General features: G+C 34.0%; 1 protein-coding gene and 1 long non-coding RNA gene across 2 annotated transcripts; one reads left to right on the top strand and one right to left on the bottom strand.

Annotated features, from left to right (window-relative positions):
- Nucleotides 1-2,814: 2,814 nt before the first annotated feature.
- Nucleotides 2,815-6,808, bottom strand: LOC138132144 (sodium-coupled monocarboxylate transporter 2-like). Its single transcript, XM_069049540.1, has 8 exons — nt 6,253-6,808; nt 5,925-6,202; nt 5,654-5,876; nt 5,466-5,606; nt 5,197-5,415; nt 4,873-5,140; nt 3,432-3,580; nt 2,815-3,137 (listed from the first exon to the last, which is right to left on the bottom strand). The coding sequence occupies exons 1-8, from the start codon at nt 6,528-6,530 to the stop codon at nt 2,912-2,914; spliced, it is 1,782 nt and encodes a 593-aa protein (XP_068905641.1). The 5' UTR covers nt 6,531-6,808; the 3' UTR covers nt 2,815-2,911.
- An 8,053-nt stretch (nt 6,809-14,861) lies between these two features.
- LOC138130570 (uncharacterized) lies at nt 14,862-15,392 on the top strand. The gene is made up of 3 exons (XR_011159607.1): nt 14,862-14,966; nt 15,028-15,142; nt 15,198-15,392. It is a non-coding gene; the product is annotated as an uncharacterized lncRNA (long non-coding RNA).
- Nucleotides 15,393-16,265: the final 873 nt, after the last annotated feature.

The following is a 16,265-nucleotide window of genomic DNA, read 5'->3' as shown; positions in this document are numbered from 1 at the left end:
AGTGACACTTAAATTCTTTTTGCGATTGGTGCGAAAAGGTATTTTTAAAGTGGTCTTCAAGCGTTTGGGTGGCACCAAGTTCAGAACATTTTCTCTGAGATCATTTTTCGTTTTAAAAAAAATTGTTGAGAGATCATTCCATAAAAATAAAAATGGTTGGATTTTTTTGACCAACTTCTTTCTCATCTTGAGACTTATCCTGTGATAAAATTTTTATTGAGTTCTATTCTCTGCGTTATAAAACATTCTGGTATTTGGAAGAGGAAATTGCTAAAAATTAGTTGTGACAAACACCCTTTTAATGCTGTCGGAATTGGGCCCAGCCTTTGAAATGTTGCCGTACAATTTCTGCGCTTTATATAAAGTTACAACAAATTAAATAAAATTAAGTGAGGAATCTTACTGAAGCTATTTCGTTGATCGAAATCCAACTCCTCGTTTGTAATTAAAGCCGGGAAGCGAGACGGAGTGAATTTCAGCGAGAACGCGAGCCCTGAAGACCGATATGAAGTGCGCTCTCAGCAGTACCTAAGATATTCGCTTCATCAAGACGCATCTCGATGAAATTAACTAAGTGAGTGTTTCTTAGACGCATTATCCGACCGATAATAATCAATACCGAATGCAGAGAATCCGCAAGCGGCGGCTTTGTGCAACTTTCGAATAACCGGAAACCTCCGGCTAATAATCCGGAGAGCTGCTATGAATTTCAAAATTCGTTTCAATTGAATGCGTGATCTGAAGAAGTGAACTGATTATCTCGATAAAGTTCCCGTTTTGTCTCTAAAAGGCAAACACGTGAACAGGTTTTAACATTTTGCAAAATTGAAAACTCTAAGCAAATATCGTTTTTATAGAATTTCTTCTAGCAAATAAAGTGCATACATATTTAGAAATCAAAAATAACTTCTAAATCTTTATTTATCTACAAAGTAATCAAAATGTTGAATTTTATAATATTCTTGTGAATGTGTAATGACCTATTTTATCTCAAGTGTGGTAAAGTGACACTTTGAGTCTGTATAAAATAGATACTTTAAACCTAAATATTATATGGAATGAGGTGTTAATATAATAGAATGTGAGAAGATTGTTATTTATTTGATATTTTTATCCCTATTGTGTGCTCCATAATTTAGTTCTTGTCAGTTTATTATTAAATTATACTTAATTTGGAATAATTAAGTATTTTAATAGCAGAGGTAGATAATTGTCTCATAGGAAAGCGTGTAAAACCAACCTAATGAGTAATTCTCCTTTGTGCAGAATGTTACATCTGTAGAATGTATATTGATGTCTTCTATTTAAATATTCAAATATTTTTAAAATCTTTATACAGGGTGTTATTGAAAGTTGTACAGATATTTTAACCACGAGCTACTGGCTTCATGTATATTATTTAAAATATTTACAAATTCTATGTCAGAAAATTAAATGACATTTATCTTTTGAGCTACAATTTTTTTAAATTCCTTTTAGTTTCCTACGTTGTCCTACAACCTCGTAGGTAAAATTTCGGCACATTTTATAAATACACCTTGTAAGTATATCATATTTTATAAAATGTACGCCAATGCGAAGTAACCTATAGGAAATATGCTTTAAAGCAAGGAAACCGCATTGGTGTACGTTTTATAAAATATGATATACAGGGTGTATTTTTAAAATGTGCCGAAATTTTACCTATGAGGTTGTTTGACAACGTAGAAGACTAAAAGCAATTAAAAAAAAATGTGGCTCAAAAATTAAATGTCATTTTATTTTTTGACATAGAATTTTTTAAATATTTTTTCCGAGTTCTACATGAAGCCAGTAGCTCGTGGTTAAAATATCTGTACAACTTTCAATAACACCCTGTATTGCAAAGTTTAATTAGACAATGGTCCATATGACTACTTTGCATAAAAAAATAAACAATTTCAAGTAGATGCAAAAAAAGTACATTATATCATTAACAGTAGAAGTGAATCTTATTGTGCCGACCGAGACGAAGTTGAGGTCGGAACTGGGCGAAGCACAAAAAGACCTTCTGCTCTGAATGATATAATCTACTATTACGTTTCAACCTTACAACTGAAAGTTACACTTTTTGAACTAGTTTTGAAATAGTTATTACATCTTAACCTTTTTTGTGGCTCAAAACTATGTCTTAACTTTTTCCAGTGACTCATTTTACTACGAGATTCTCATTTCACGTTTACAACTTCGATGTTTGCGCATTTTCCAACCATGGACAATTGCGTGATGATCCGTTTTTCAGCGCTCAGCGATGAATGACTTATGACTCCGATTGATGAGAGGGTTGTTTAAAAATAAAATTACACTACTCTACTCTCTTATTAAAAATAGCTCGCGTGTATAACGTGCCTAGATAGTATCGTTTATGACATTAATATTTCACGTTTGACGAATGCGAGCCTGTAATTACGTCGACGTCGGGGGATAAATCACGATGTCTAATCAGTGCTAAGACAATTGCGGCTGAAAATAGCCCGGGAATGGTCTCACCCCAGCCGTTAATTTTTTTTTGTATGTGTGTGGTGTGTCGTCTAGAGCTAGGAATAACTGTTACAACTAACTTAAGTCGTATTTATTGTTTGTTGATGTTCTTCTTAACTTCTCTAAGGCTTTGTTTTGCCACACGCTTTCAAGGGACGCACCCCTTTTAAATCGGCCGCCAAAATATCAATTGTGTTACAGTGATCGACACCCCGACTATACAATCGTAGAGACAAATTGTCTTGATCTAAAACACCAACATGTTGCTAACATTGTTTATCCGTTTCCTGTGATAAAAAGCACTCAGTATTTTTTTACTAATTGTCAACCCCTATTTATTAATTAATAGTTAACTAAGAACTTATCTAGTTATTAACATAATTAAAGTAAAAATTGTCATAATTATGACAAACTAAATTGAATTCCCATTTAATTGCACCATCTCTAATGTTCTTTCTTGGGGCAGTAAGAAATGAACCAGAGGACTTATTAGCTTCTTGTCCACAGGAGGATCATTTTGATTCGTCAGATAACTGACGATTAATCCAGCAATAATAGTAACCACGACTCCAACAAGTGTGTAGTAGTTAAACGAAATTCGGAACAAGAAAAAAGGTTCAGATTGATTCGCATCATTCCTAAATAAAAATTGAAAAATAATTTTTAATTTAACTGTTCAAGATTTATGTAGGTATAGTTTGTCCAACGAGAGATTGGTTGACATAAAAATGACTAAATTCTACGTAGAGAAAGTAGTACCTAACGCACGTAAAATTTGAAATATATCATTCCAGCAGTAACATTTTTGCCTTGAAATTATGCTCTAATTAATGTATTCTAATGGATTTTGTAGTGTTGGATTAATTTAATAAAATTTAAAATCTCCCAATCTCTCGCTGGACGAAGTTTACCTAAAATTGGACGAAGTTTACCTGAAATTGGACGCATTTTGCCACGTTGAGTTGTCGATGAATAATTGCTGAGATGTAAGTGTCGCAGTCTCCTGAGATTCGTAGTACTTGGCAGTTATCAAAATGCTTCCTAGAGTAAACGCACCGGCCATACCTCCAAAGAAAGCCCCCTGCAACATTGGTTGTAACATATTTTGTATACCGGGTGTCCCATCACTTGTGTCCCGTAGGAAAATGACTTTAAAACTAAATTATATTTATATGAAGGTATTATGGATGCATAAATACTGTTCACCGCCACAAAAATTGGGTATTACTTTTTTGTTAAAATTAATTACCTAGGTACAGCAGGCAAAAAACTATCACTTTAAAAATTAAATTTTGTTCAATGCAGTTCAAATTTAGTATACGTTTTGAAAAAATGGTAGAGCAATAAAATCCGTGATTAGAATTTAATTAAAATGTTTTGATGTAAAGATATTTGGTTAAATTAATTTGGGCCGTTCTACTTTATGAAAATTTATTGCAGACGAAGATTTATGAGGGGTGTAGTGTGTTTGACGCCGTAACACAGGCAGGTACCGCTGGAACCCTCTTGAATGGTCTTCGTACCATAAATTGCGGACAAGAATAATACCCACAAACTTAACTTTGTCTTCCATAAATTTTTATAAAGTAGAAGGACCCAAATTAAATTAACCAAATATCTTTACATCAAAACATTTTAATTAAATTCTAATTACGGATTTTATTTCTCTATAACTATTTCATAACGTATACTAAATTTGAACTGCATCGAACAAAATTTAATTTTTAAAGTGATAGTTTTTTGCTTGCTGTACCTAGGTAATTAATTTTAACAAAAAAGTAATACCCAATTTTTGTGGCGGTGAACAGTATTTATGCATCTATAATACCTTCATATAAATATAATTTAGTTTTAAAGTCATTTTCCTACGGGACACAAGTGGTGGGACACCCGGTACAGGTGTCCCAAAAGTACCGCCTTTCCTTGAAGGTGCGTCATCTAGAATTGTTCTGGAGTACCTACTGAAAAATAGTTTAAAAAATTCCATCTCAACTTCTACTTCTCTCCTGAAATGCTTCAGCGCGTTCACGGCAACATCGTTAAACGCATGTTTAGACGCAAATGGGTAAAATTTTGAACATTTATTTTAATAAAATAATTTTTGTTTGATTGTTGTGTTACTTCTCAAGCTCATCAACATGATTGCCTAAGTGTTCAATAATACAATGCTATTACGTATTTCTAAGTAGAGGTAATTCTGAGGTTACATTGTTGCTTTTTTTATATTTTAAAATTGCGTATATTTTCTAAATGAAAGCTCGGAATTTTTTAAAAATATTTTTCCAGCACTCTACCATATCCCTAAATGACGTTCCTTCAAGGAAAGGCGGTACTTTTGGGACAGCCTGTATAGACAACTTTAGGCAAATTTACTTTGGCGTTAGCCTTGGGAAACAGTACTCCCAGTGTAAATATCCCCAGTGTTGGTCCTCCATATAGTGCGATTACGGAAACGATCCAAGGAAATACATTTTCCTCCATACCCACAAGGAAAATCAGACCAGTACTAATAAGTCCAACTACTACTGAAACGACTTTCACAAATTTATTAGAAGTTTTTTCGTCCCAACTTTGTGAACGTTTGGTGAGTAAATCTTTGTAAATAATGACAATCACGCAGTTTAGAGAAGTAGACAATGCACTAGAATAAATTTAAAATACGAATATTTGTGTGCTCTCAGAAAATTGTGTAAGTACCTTAAAGCACATCCAAATATTGCTGCAACGAAGAGACCAGACAATCCTGGAATATTCTGAGTGACTTCCATTACGAAGTAAGGTACCAACTGATCGTCGGAAACGATTATTTTGTTTTCTAACAGATCAACTGACTCGTATCTGGCGTAGATCAACAAACCGTAACATACTCCCAAAGTACTAACCACGGCTGCCCCAATTACATAAAATGTGACTGCCCTAAAATTGTATATTTCTACAAACGATTGCACTTTTTGTATTGTTGTTACAATGTAGATTGTTTGAACGTCGAAACACACAAGCACTTCTGCACAAAATCCTGTGACACCGCTATGATACTCATCAAGTGGACTGATAAACCGACAGTTATTGCCCAAAAATTGTTTCGTTTGGTGGGATCCGGATCAAAGCTGCAAATTACTGTGTAACGATGTAACAAAAACGAATCGTTTTTTACTCAAAAATGTCAAGATGTCCACTGTCAACTGCGCTGTTCCAAAGAGTGTGAAAACCACCGATCGATTTGATGCCCAAACCAAACGCCACAACAAAAGCTACTACAAGAACTAGGAACTGGAGATTATCAGTCCATACGACAGTCTTTAAGCCTCCGATTGTAGTGTAGAAAATGCAAGACAAGCACACCACCAATATCATGATATGTGGTTTAGTTCCGCTAGCTAAAATTCGTTTGCAAACTTTAAAAGGCGACATAGTTCTTTTCTTACCAGTTGCAAAAGTCAAACCTACAATGTAGATGACTATCGAAACGAAGAGAATGTTTGTTATGACAAAGAAGACAGATACGAGTACCTTAATTCTTTTGTCGAATCGCTTCTCCAAATAACTGTATACGGTATATATTTCGGCATTATAAAAAACTGGTAGATAAATGCAAATATTTGCGATAGCAGCAACAACTAGAGAAATAGACGTCAGTAAGTAACTGCCACCATATTTATAAACCTCTGGTGGTTGCATCAAAAGAAGCGGTACAATGTCAGCACTAGAAGTTCTTGATCTCATTTCGAGTTAAACTAGATCGGATTTGATTACCTGCAGAGCATGGAGATCGCAATTGGCAAAGGTTTTAATTTTCGATTTATTAAATATCTATTGGTGATGTCCTCTTTGGCACCACAATACGCAAAGTAAAATCCAATCAACGTACTGAGGATCAGTAGAACTGCAAACAAAATGTAATCATACCAAAAGAACGACACAACCGTTTCCATGACGATTGTTTTGCAGTTACGTAGACAGATAGGTATGTTTTTCGACAATCCGTAAGTCAGGTAACTCATATATTGAACAAAAGTACACAATTTAAACATAATACCAAGCCATTTTTACTTGAATGCATTAAATAATAATCGCGTCGTTTAAATACTGATAAAATGGTAAGTACATTACTATCAGTGCAGTAGATCAAAAGTAAGGTTACCCGAACTAGGCTTCTACAGTCTATTCCATTTATGTACTGTAGCATTCCATTTAAGTATGCAGTATATAATAGCATAGGGACTATTTTCCCGTCGTTGATTGGTCAAAATGAGAGAAAAGTTTACACCAAGGCAATGTTCGATTTTTGATAACTACTGTCAAATTTTGATATTTGTCCTGGAATAGTACACTACTGAATGGATGGGTAGTGACGATCTTGAGTGATTAACAGGAAAACAAATCAAGGGTGCTACCTCATCTTTTGTTTTATCGAAACGTCAGTCTTAGCTTAAATGTACACTTATGTATATGTACAGTGATGGACAAATAAAATTCGGACAAAAATGACAATCACTTAAGTCAAAATTTACAAATTTGCATCGTTTAATTTATGACTTTATCACAATTAGGTTAATTTTGGTATGACATATTATATAGACACTGACAAATATATTGACAATTCAATAGTCTGATTTACATGGATTAAAATTTAAGTGTCCCAGTTTTATTTGTCAATCGACCGTACTTGCTATACACAGTCGTTTTACTGGTTGCCTTCCTCTCGAAAAATTATTATTAAGTAATTCATTAATTATCAATAATGAATGCTTTATCTTAAATCGTAAAACTCATTTAACCAGTTATTCTGAGATAATTGCTTACAACTACAGAAAACGTCCGTAAACTTTGCCGAAATCGAAAACTTTTTTCAAGGTTAACATCAACCGCGTTGCTTTAAAACTGACGTTTCTTTGACATTTCAGCGAAAAATATACCTACCAGTGGCGTCGCGTTTGGCATTAAAGTTGGTAAATTACCCAACTAAATTTCAGAAAAATTGAATAAATTGGATAAACAGGTTGTCGGATCACCCAGAATTTTAATAATTTCTAATATGTAATTCTAAACACACAAACTAAAAAATTTAATATGATTTGAACCAATGAAGTTTTTAGGGTCATACAGAGACTCCATAGCGTAATTCAGATAAATCCTACCTCTTGTTTTTTTTTTTCTGAAGAAATATTGCCGGAACTAATCATAGATTGAATTTTTTTTAATCCTGGCCAGTCGATGTTGTTTGAACATGTCCGGTAATGGATATGATAATTAATTTGTACAATTTCTTCAGAGGCCGCAGATAAGAGTCGCCATTTTCATCTAATCCGGTGTACTAATAATAAAGCGATAAAAATTGGTAAATCTGTAAAAAACTGAAAGCTAATGCGTGTTTTCTGTCGTGAAGTAACGGCCACCGATTATTCTTTCGACAATTGACACTTTGGCATTATCTCAAACAGTTACGAAACGTCCATTCCCGTTGTAACATTAATAAGAAAATCGTCGGTCCGTTGAAGTGAAACCGTCACCGAAGAATTTATTGTTTAACATATTAAAAGCATTCCACCTGCATCAAACGTACCGATAATGCAATAATTTTTTTCACATATAAAACAATAAATAATCGACGAAAGCAGCGACGTTAGCATAATTGGATATGCAAAATTTGCGGAACCGCCACCACTTGGATGCCCCTATGAACGAGAACGAAATTTTGCATATAATGCGTCGGACTGCGACTTAGAGGGATGCAAATGCACATGTGCATGTTCAACAGTAAATCATGCAAACGGAAGCAGTCCGCCTGTCTAGTCTGGTCTTCCTCGCTGTGCAGCTGTCTTGGTGTCTTCCCCCGAAGAGCTCGGCCCAAGATAGAACACCGCAAAGAGTTAGTTCACACGTCCGATGGCCTAGACTTGCTTGGGGTGAAACGTTTGATTCATTGCTTGACATCTGATCAGTGCTATGGCAAAAAAATAGACAACGTACACCGATCTGTAATGTGTGAAGATATGAAGACCTATAAATCATTAGACAGACGCGACGACTATCGAGACCATTTTTTCTAGAGCGCTGCCAACAGGAAGGTTTTATTTGTGGACTGGGAGATGTGCGGATTTTTCGCAGTTTTGATAAAGTTCAAATGAGCGTATCAAGGATTGACAAAAGGATCAACACATGGACTACATGTTCTACGAAATAACCAACATTTGAGCTAATTTCTTGACATTTTCAATTGTTGTTGAATTCGAATCTCTAAGAACAAGGAATGAAATATCTCTTCGTACCATTTGAATATTTCCTTTTAGTATGTGCTTGCTACCAAAGTTGAAATACCTACTTTAGACTCCCAAAAATATTCATTGTACACTTTGAAATTTTCCTTTTAATATGTGATTACTCTCAATATTTAGGTCTCTTTGAAATTACATTTCGAACAAAAATGGCCAAAAAAATCTACAAAACATTGCCAAAGCAAAGGGTCCATAATACGATTTGTAAATTATCTTTTAAAATGTAATTAGCATGAATGTAAAAATATCTTAAAACCCGTTAGATTCCTTCCAAAAATTTTAATATGTGAAAAGTTCCCTTAAAAATTAGAAAATCCACATTTAAAATACATACTTACATAGGTACATACTTCAAAAAGTCCTTTCAAAACTTACAAATATTTTCGAACCCATAGGCTCGTTGTAAAAATTCAATTTCACGCAAAAATTAAAAAAAAAATCAAAAAAAATTGCAAAAATCACGTTAACTTTAACATTGTAATACTAATCTGAGTTAGGAAAAGTGAAAAATTTCCTACTAAGGGCGGAAATAATACTTCAACACTAAAAGATCAATTTTGGTCGTTTCCTGGGATACGTAACATAAAAGGTGGTATTTAATTGAGAGAAAAGCTTAAACGCCTTCACAATTTTTCATTACTAAATTGTTTCTCTATGGTAACGAAAGCAGAACAATTTTGATTTCGCTTTTTAATTTAGAAAGAATTAATAGAATATTAAAAATATCCAAATTTTATGTATTTTCCAAACTCCAGTAGAAAAAATCATGTGTGCAATACGTAGGAAATCCATTTTTTTCCGTACACGGCATGTTTTTGATCTCGACTAACGTCTCGATCAAAAATCCCATGCCTAATACGGAAAAAAATTACATTTCCTAACTTATTGCACAAATAGCTATTTTCTTCAAACGTCCGTAAATTATGATATTATACTGCTGCATTGATAATGATAAACTGTCATTTCATTGTCATGGCATCTAACGAGCTGACCAGCGTCCGTGAAGTTATTATTTCCGCCGAGGGGCGTCCGTAAAGTTATTATCTCCGCCGATGACTGATGAGCGGCGGATTAGCTAAATCATTTGAAATTCCTACCTCAAATGTATTTATCACTTTTTCCGCAAATTCAAGTCATACCCGCTCATGTGTTTACACATCAATTAATAACGAAGCACAAAAAAAGAATTAGTCGATTACAATACTCGAATGAAAAACAGTAAAAACTGTTAGTATTAAAACAGCGATCGTTCTTTCTTCAAAAAGTTTTTACAAGAATAGGCGTTAGAAAATTGTAAAAAAAAATATTCGATTAAAAAAAGATTAAGAAAAATTCAATTGGATATTAAATTTATTACGTGGACTTCCGTAACACCCTGTATACGCGTTCTTCATATTTTCTTCTCCCTTCTTTGTTTTCTTTTTTTTATCGCTTTACCTGAGTATCTTTCGTCCACTTATTATTTTTTACATAGTTTTATTAAAGGGTTTAAGCTTATTGCGCTTGGGAGAAGCTTTGATTCTGGTTCTAATTTACACATTTATTACGACGTTAACTAAACTTTTGGAAAAAGATTGTATGCCAAGACAAGAATTTCCTCTTGACGTCAACAAATCAATGATGCGTAAAGCTTCCACGCGGCGTAAAACTGCAGTGATAAATTTGGAACATGGTATTGAAGTAGAATTTATGTCCTGAAAGAATTTTAGTTCAATTTTTTTTCAGCAAAATTTATTCTTTTACAAGTAACCAAAATAATTTTATTATCAATATGCTTACTTTGAAAAAGCAAAAAGAATTTAATACAGTGGTGTTACATGTGCAACATAAAGCTCAGATTTACTGGGTGAAGTATGGCAACTATGCGCGATAATTTATGTGGCAACTGTGTGGGTAGGATAGAGTGACATTTCTTTGACAGTTCATAGTCGCGCAATTTTGAAAATTGTCAAGTCAACCTATAATGGTAAAAAAATCAAATGCACGCCTATGAAATGTCATACAAATGTCAACTCTATCCTACCCACACAGTTGCCATATAAATTTTCGTACATAGTTGCCATATTTATCCACAATCATTTTGAATCACCCAATATTTTATCATTTTCTCATTTCCGCATCTAAATTGTTGTCACTTCTACTATTTCTTCTGTTTATCAACCCGTGCTTTAAATTTCTATTGCTAAATAATGTCTGCACTTTTTCTTTAAGATTTACTTTATTTGATAATATTTTCCCACAGATTTTATTTATACGTTTATAAATACCTACGATTATCGATTATTATTCGATTATCTTAAATATAATTAATATGTTTAACCGACAGACGAATTGACGTTTTTTTAAATCCATGATTTTCTCTCTTTGTTTTACAAATGCAGTTTTCCTTGCAGTTGCTTTGACATTTTATTTACAGTAAGAACCGCCATGTCATAAACCCTAAAAATTCATTGGTTATTTCTAAAATGAACTATTTTTGCAACAGAAAAAATTCACACCACTGCTTTTTCAATTATCACTAAATATATAACGCTTGACATCTATGATTTGACAGTTACATCAGACTTTAGCGGAACCAAAAGCAATTTTTTTAACCCTCTTTATAAATGATTCTACGTGCGATACTTTTGGAGAAAATTTGTTTATTTATGATTCAGTAAGATCTAACTTTCATATAAACATTAATCTGTAGTTATGGCACGTGTGCTATAAACTATATAATGTTTTAAAAGTAACAGTCGAATATAAGCAGATGTTAAGTTAACACAGGTGTTATAAAAAAAATTAATTTGTTGAAAATTGGATTTGATTTGGTATGTCATTTCAGATTTGATCTTGTATTTTATGTGACAAAATTTCAGAAAAAAATAACTTTCCTGCTTAAACTGAGTACAAATTCTACTTAACGATGGATTAAATCGTTTTATAAAACAGGTGTATTTCCTATTTCCTAACTGTAAATGTGAATGTTAGTTGTTAATTATTTCTACTAATTTACAACTATAAAATATTTCAACATTTAAATAATTATTTAAACTCGGAAGATCCAACTGAGCTAACCCCACATATTTATTCCTGCACACTCACAGCCATAATGCGATTTTTGATTTATAGTTAACCCCTAGTGTTGCAAGGGTGCAGCATCCCAACTTTTATTTGCCCAAGCACCTGTTTTATTTGATATTTAATTATGTGTGGATAATAACCGTAGAAGAGCGACAAGGGGAAGAACTTTAATAAAATCTAACTAATAAAAGAATCGTCACATAACTCGACCCCTCTGTTTCACATGTTCGGAGGGTGTTTCAAACAAGTGTTCGAATATCGAGTGACAAAAAACAAGTCCGGACTGTATAATGCTACATTACATTTAACGCCTCTGAAGAAATTAATTGTGGAGCAGTTTGCATAATGGGCTTTTATGATGGTTATTACAAGCCGGAATCGACAGAAAAAGGTAATTAATTTTTGAATTAAATGAGACACGTGTTGTTGAATTAGCATATCGGTTGGATTGTGTGTGTCGACATTCTTTCCATTTTATATAGTTTATGAGCTTTTAATATGCCTTAATGTTCAGACACATAACTATGATACATGGAGGTTAGATCAAATTTGGGAAAATATTTTAAATATTCTTTTAAATAACTCATTGTGAGTGGCCAGTATGTTTCTAAAATTTTTTATATACAATCGTGAGATAAATCTTATTATCTCACTCATGTCAGACACGTAATACTTTACCACACGCCATACGGTAAATACATAATGATAAATAATGGAAAATTCAAAATTTACTACATATTTTACTACTTTACTGTTTTTCTACAGTATCATTGCATTTGTGTGATTACACTCAACCTACAGCCTCGTTGTGCAAACTTCACACGCATGCGATAACAACATCTATAACGCACTTGTTACGTAAATATCTCTTTTCACACCGGATGATACAAATATTGGATTATTTATAAAAACAACGATTAAAATCGTTGCAGTGTCAAGATCAAATAATAAATTACCTATTTTAATTTAATTTATCGTTTTCCTTTCTGTTTTTTGTGAAAGCCTAGCCTGCTCAGAGCAACGTCCTTTGCGCCGGACGGCAAAGCGAAAACAACAAAGTGCTATCTTTTACATTGAACGCTTTAATAAATCTCTGTGAAAATTTACGAGTTGTCTGAGAGACTATTACCAGTGTCGTCCTCGTTATTTTTCTTACCGAGAATATGACTATAAATTTTTACAAAAAAGAAACGAATTGAAGATACATGTATCAATGCTCCTTGCTTATTTTGTGGCGGCATCCAATTTGTGCGCCTTTAAACGGTTACAAGCAATTTTCAGCGGGTCTGTTCTGCATATAAACTAAGTCAACGCACGACTGAAACATTTCGTTGCGGCTTCGCCTTCCTGAAAAGTACGTATTAATTAGCTTCAAGTGTTGAAACATCCTTATTAACCATACGTTTCAGACTAGCAAAACATTAATTAAAACGCCTCAGACGCTCACCTAACCCAGACAATCACTTAATAGCGACTGAAAAATGAGAACTTGAGGAGTGCTAATTTACAACCGTTTCGAGAGAACAAGGCAACAATTAAACCAGTAAGCGATGATCAAAAGCTAGTTTTCAGAACGAGATGCAAGCTTGAAAAGCTTTCGTAACGACCTTCAAATGATCTGTGATTTCTGATTTATCAACCACAAGAGTTCCTGAACAGTCGGTATTGTTTTTTTGATGATTTGGACAACAAAAAATCCCATTTAACAGTAGGTACATTCATCGTATTCTTAGTAATAGATACATGTTCAGGGTGGAAGGAAAAACTTAGAGAGAGATGTCAATAACTGTTGGAATGTTTATAAAATGAGAAAAATATTAGACCTCACAAGTTTCATTTTTTAATTATTTAGGAAAACGATTTGCAACATTTTTTATTTCAAGATATTTATAGGTATTGGATAATAAAATAAATTCTGCTCCAATTCACTTTTGAATTATGGACTATCCTAATTAAACTAATTTCTAAAAAGTTACAAACAATTTTTTCCATCTCACGCAACATTTTCGTATTTAATAATATTTTTTTTTGTCAAGAATAAACTTTCACTCGGAATATTAGATCTGACGCTCCAGTGGTTTGCAATAAATGAAGGCTGGTAAAGCAGATCTAATTTCTTTGACCATATTCGTTTTTAGCACCGTTAGAGAGAGTGGAAGTGTTGATGTAAGTCAATAATTTTCTTAAATAGTTTTAAAAGAATTGTTGCTTTACTAAAGAGGCACAACGGCAAAGAAAATGGCTAACAAAAATAAAATAAAATAAATATTTTTTTGTTAAATAAGTTATATTTAGCAGTTTTTAAAAATTCTTGTTTGTCTGTCTGGTTCTCTCTTTGAATACACTTTACGCCAAAACTAGTAGAGCGATTTCCTTCAAGCAGAATTTGTTAAATAGATAAAATTCCCAAATGTGTTCTGTACTTTGTATCATCATGATATGATATCAGGAAGCTGCGCAGCAGCGATAAATCTATGCCAACTACATTGTGGTGTAATAAGCTCTCCTCGTTTATTTCTGTTTCGTCGATTAATTTTGCTATGGTTCTTATCGGAAGGCTAGAAGAAATGTTATGAGCTTTTACAGTCGAAATGAAATATTATTTTGTATGAGTTTTCCAAGATACTGTCGCAACATTTGCAACCTCTTAGTTTCATCGTTGTTACGTTTAATTTTCATCATTTTAGATAAGATATAAAGCAGCGCATACGTAGGTACATTTTTCGCTAAAAATAACGTCTCGGGGCCATATTTTTCTGATAAGAACCAATTTCCTGTGAATTATTACCTCCGCCATGCATCTTCCGCCACCGTCCATATCTCCAACAATTCCTTCGAACAAGATATTTTAATTGGAACCTTTAAATACGTCACCGGTGCCCATATTAATAACCCGGCGCAATTTTTCTTAATCCATCCTATTTTTAAATGGCAAATCCGTCTCGCGTCGCTATTTTTACGGTTTCGGCCGCCAATAAAAATCAGATTCCGTCCCGCTCTTGATCCAATTGTGGATTTAATCGTCGATCAAGGAGCGAGATTTTTTGTCTCATCCTCTGTCAGCGTTACCAAACACCATAAATTCCGTCGATCTGGTAGCCGCCGAACCATCCAACATCACGAAAGGTACAGTATTGTCTTTACCCGTCGATTCTTATCGTAAATGTGAATCTGGAACCCTTTACAGGAATATAAATCGTAGCAGCTAACGTTTTGATTGTCCCACAAAAAACGAAACACGTATTAAGTTTATGAGGAATTTCGAGGAAATTTTCCAACTATTCGCTCCGCTTTTGCTCTGCGTAAAGCATTAGGTATACTTGCAGTAATTAATTGCGATTAAGTTTGGCTTCTTAGGAACAAATTACTTTCTCACACAACATCAGAAGTTGTACACGAAGGTCCGGGCACATCCAGCCTAATCGCCAGGATCTAGGCTATTGTATTCTAATGGATCAAACGCTTTCTTGGGGAAAAAAGGCAAATTGGAGCTACTAGTTAAATTAATGGCAAATTAGCCACGAAGGCATTTCTTAATTACCTATTCTTGTTTATTACACCTGGAATAATTCGTATGCACCGTTTCAAAGTGAAATTAACTAACTGTGCAAATAATGTATTTTTTTTTCCACTCTCTACATGGTAAGTACGTTGTTATGACATTGATTTGATAGATGTAGGTACAACTTTTTGACCTAGCGTTGGTTACAACAAAAAGGTCTCGGCTTCGCCTCGTCTGAAACCTAGTTTTCGCGCTGGAAAATACACCTACCGTACTCTAATGTAAATAACTATTGAAATCCAGCACCGAGGTGAAGAATCATTAAATCAGATTATGAGACTCATCGAATCTTTTTTTCCGCCAGTTCCTGCTCAAGAATTTTTTCACAATCTGAAGAATCTCCTCTGACCTTGAAAATAGACTCAGATAAAGATCGCTGATAGTTCAAACGTAATAAAACCGAACAACATGTATATTAAATTTTCTATAATAAACGTCACACTTGATTAAAGCGCATTCTTCTTTCCTCCAGTTTCTTCCACTATTAATCACGACACAGGACGAAGAGTATTTTTCATAAGACTTTTACTGCCAGCACGTCTACATCTTGCGTTTCGCGGACCGGCCGGGTTAAATTTGTCTATTAATTACCATGGCCAGAGCGCCAGAAAGAACTCGACAAATCCGAAACATCTCGAACACGAGGGGCCTGTTATGAATAAATTTGTTCGAAAATAAACTCTTAATAAGTTTGACATTGCGCTCCGGTCGGAAGCTGTGTGGCATCCAGTTCGCAAGAACCGAATTTTCTGGTACATATCACACGAAATGGACCCATTTATTAAGACGCACCCTCCATTAGCCGCGCTCAACCCTTTAATGGGGCGCAACGGATTTATTTTTGGGTGGGAATTTTTCATGGT

This window comes from Tenebrio molitor, chromosome 5 (genome assembly GCF_963966145.1).
Source record: "Tenebrio molitor chromosome 5, icTenMoli1.1, whole genome shotgun sequence".
In the NCBI taxonomy this organism is placed as follows: domain Eukaryota; kingdom Metazoa; phylum Arthropoda; class Insecta; order Coleoptera; family Tenebrionidae; genus Tenebrio; species Tenebrio molitor.
This window is presented reverse-complemented; position numbering and strand designations above follow the sequence as displayed.

Bases quoted from the DNA above. Each gene is read 5' to 3' on its own strand.
- LOC138132144 (XM_069049540.1), bottom strand. From the start codon at position 6,530: ATGTTTAAATTGTGTACTTTTGTTCAATATATGAGTTACCTGACTTAC. The intron at 5,416-5,465 runs GTAACAACAATA...ATACAATTTTAG, and splicing joins ACGTTCAAACAATCTACATT to GGCAGTCACATTTTATGTAA. The intron at 3,138-3,431 runs GTAAACTTCGTC...ATTTTTATTTAG, and splicing joins CAAAATGCGTCCAATTTCAG to GAATGATGCGAATCAATCTG.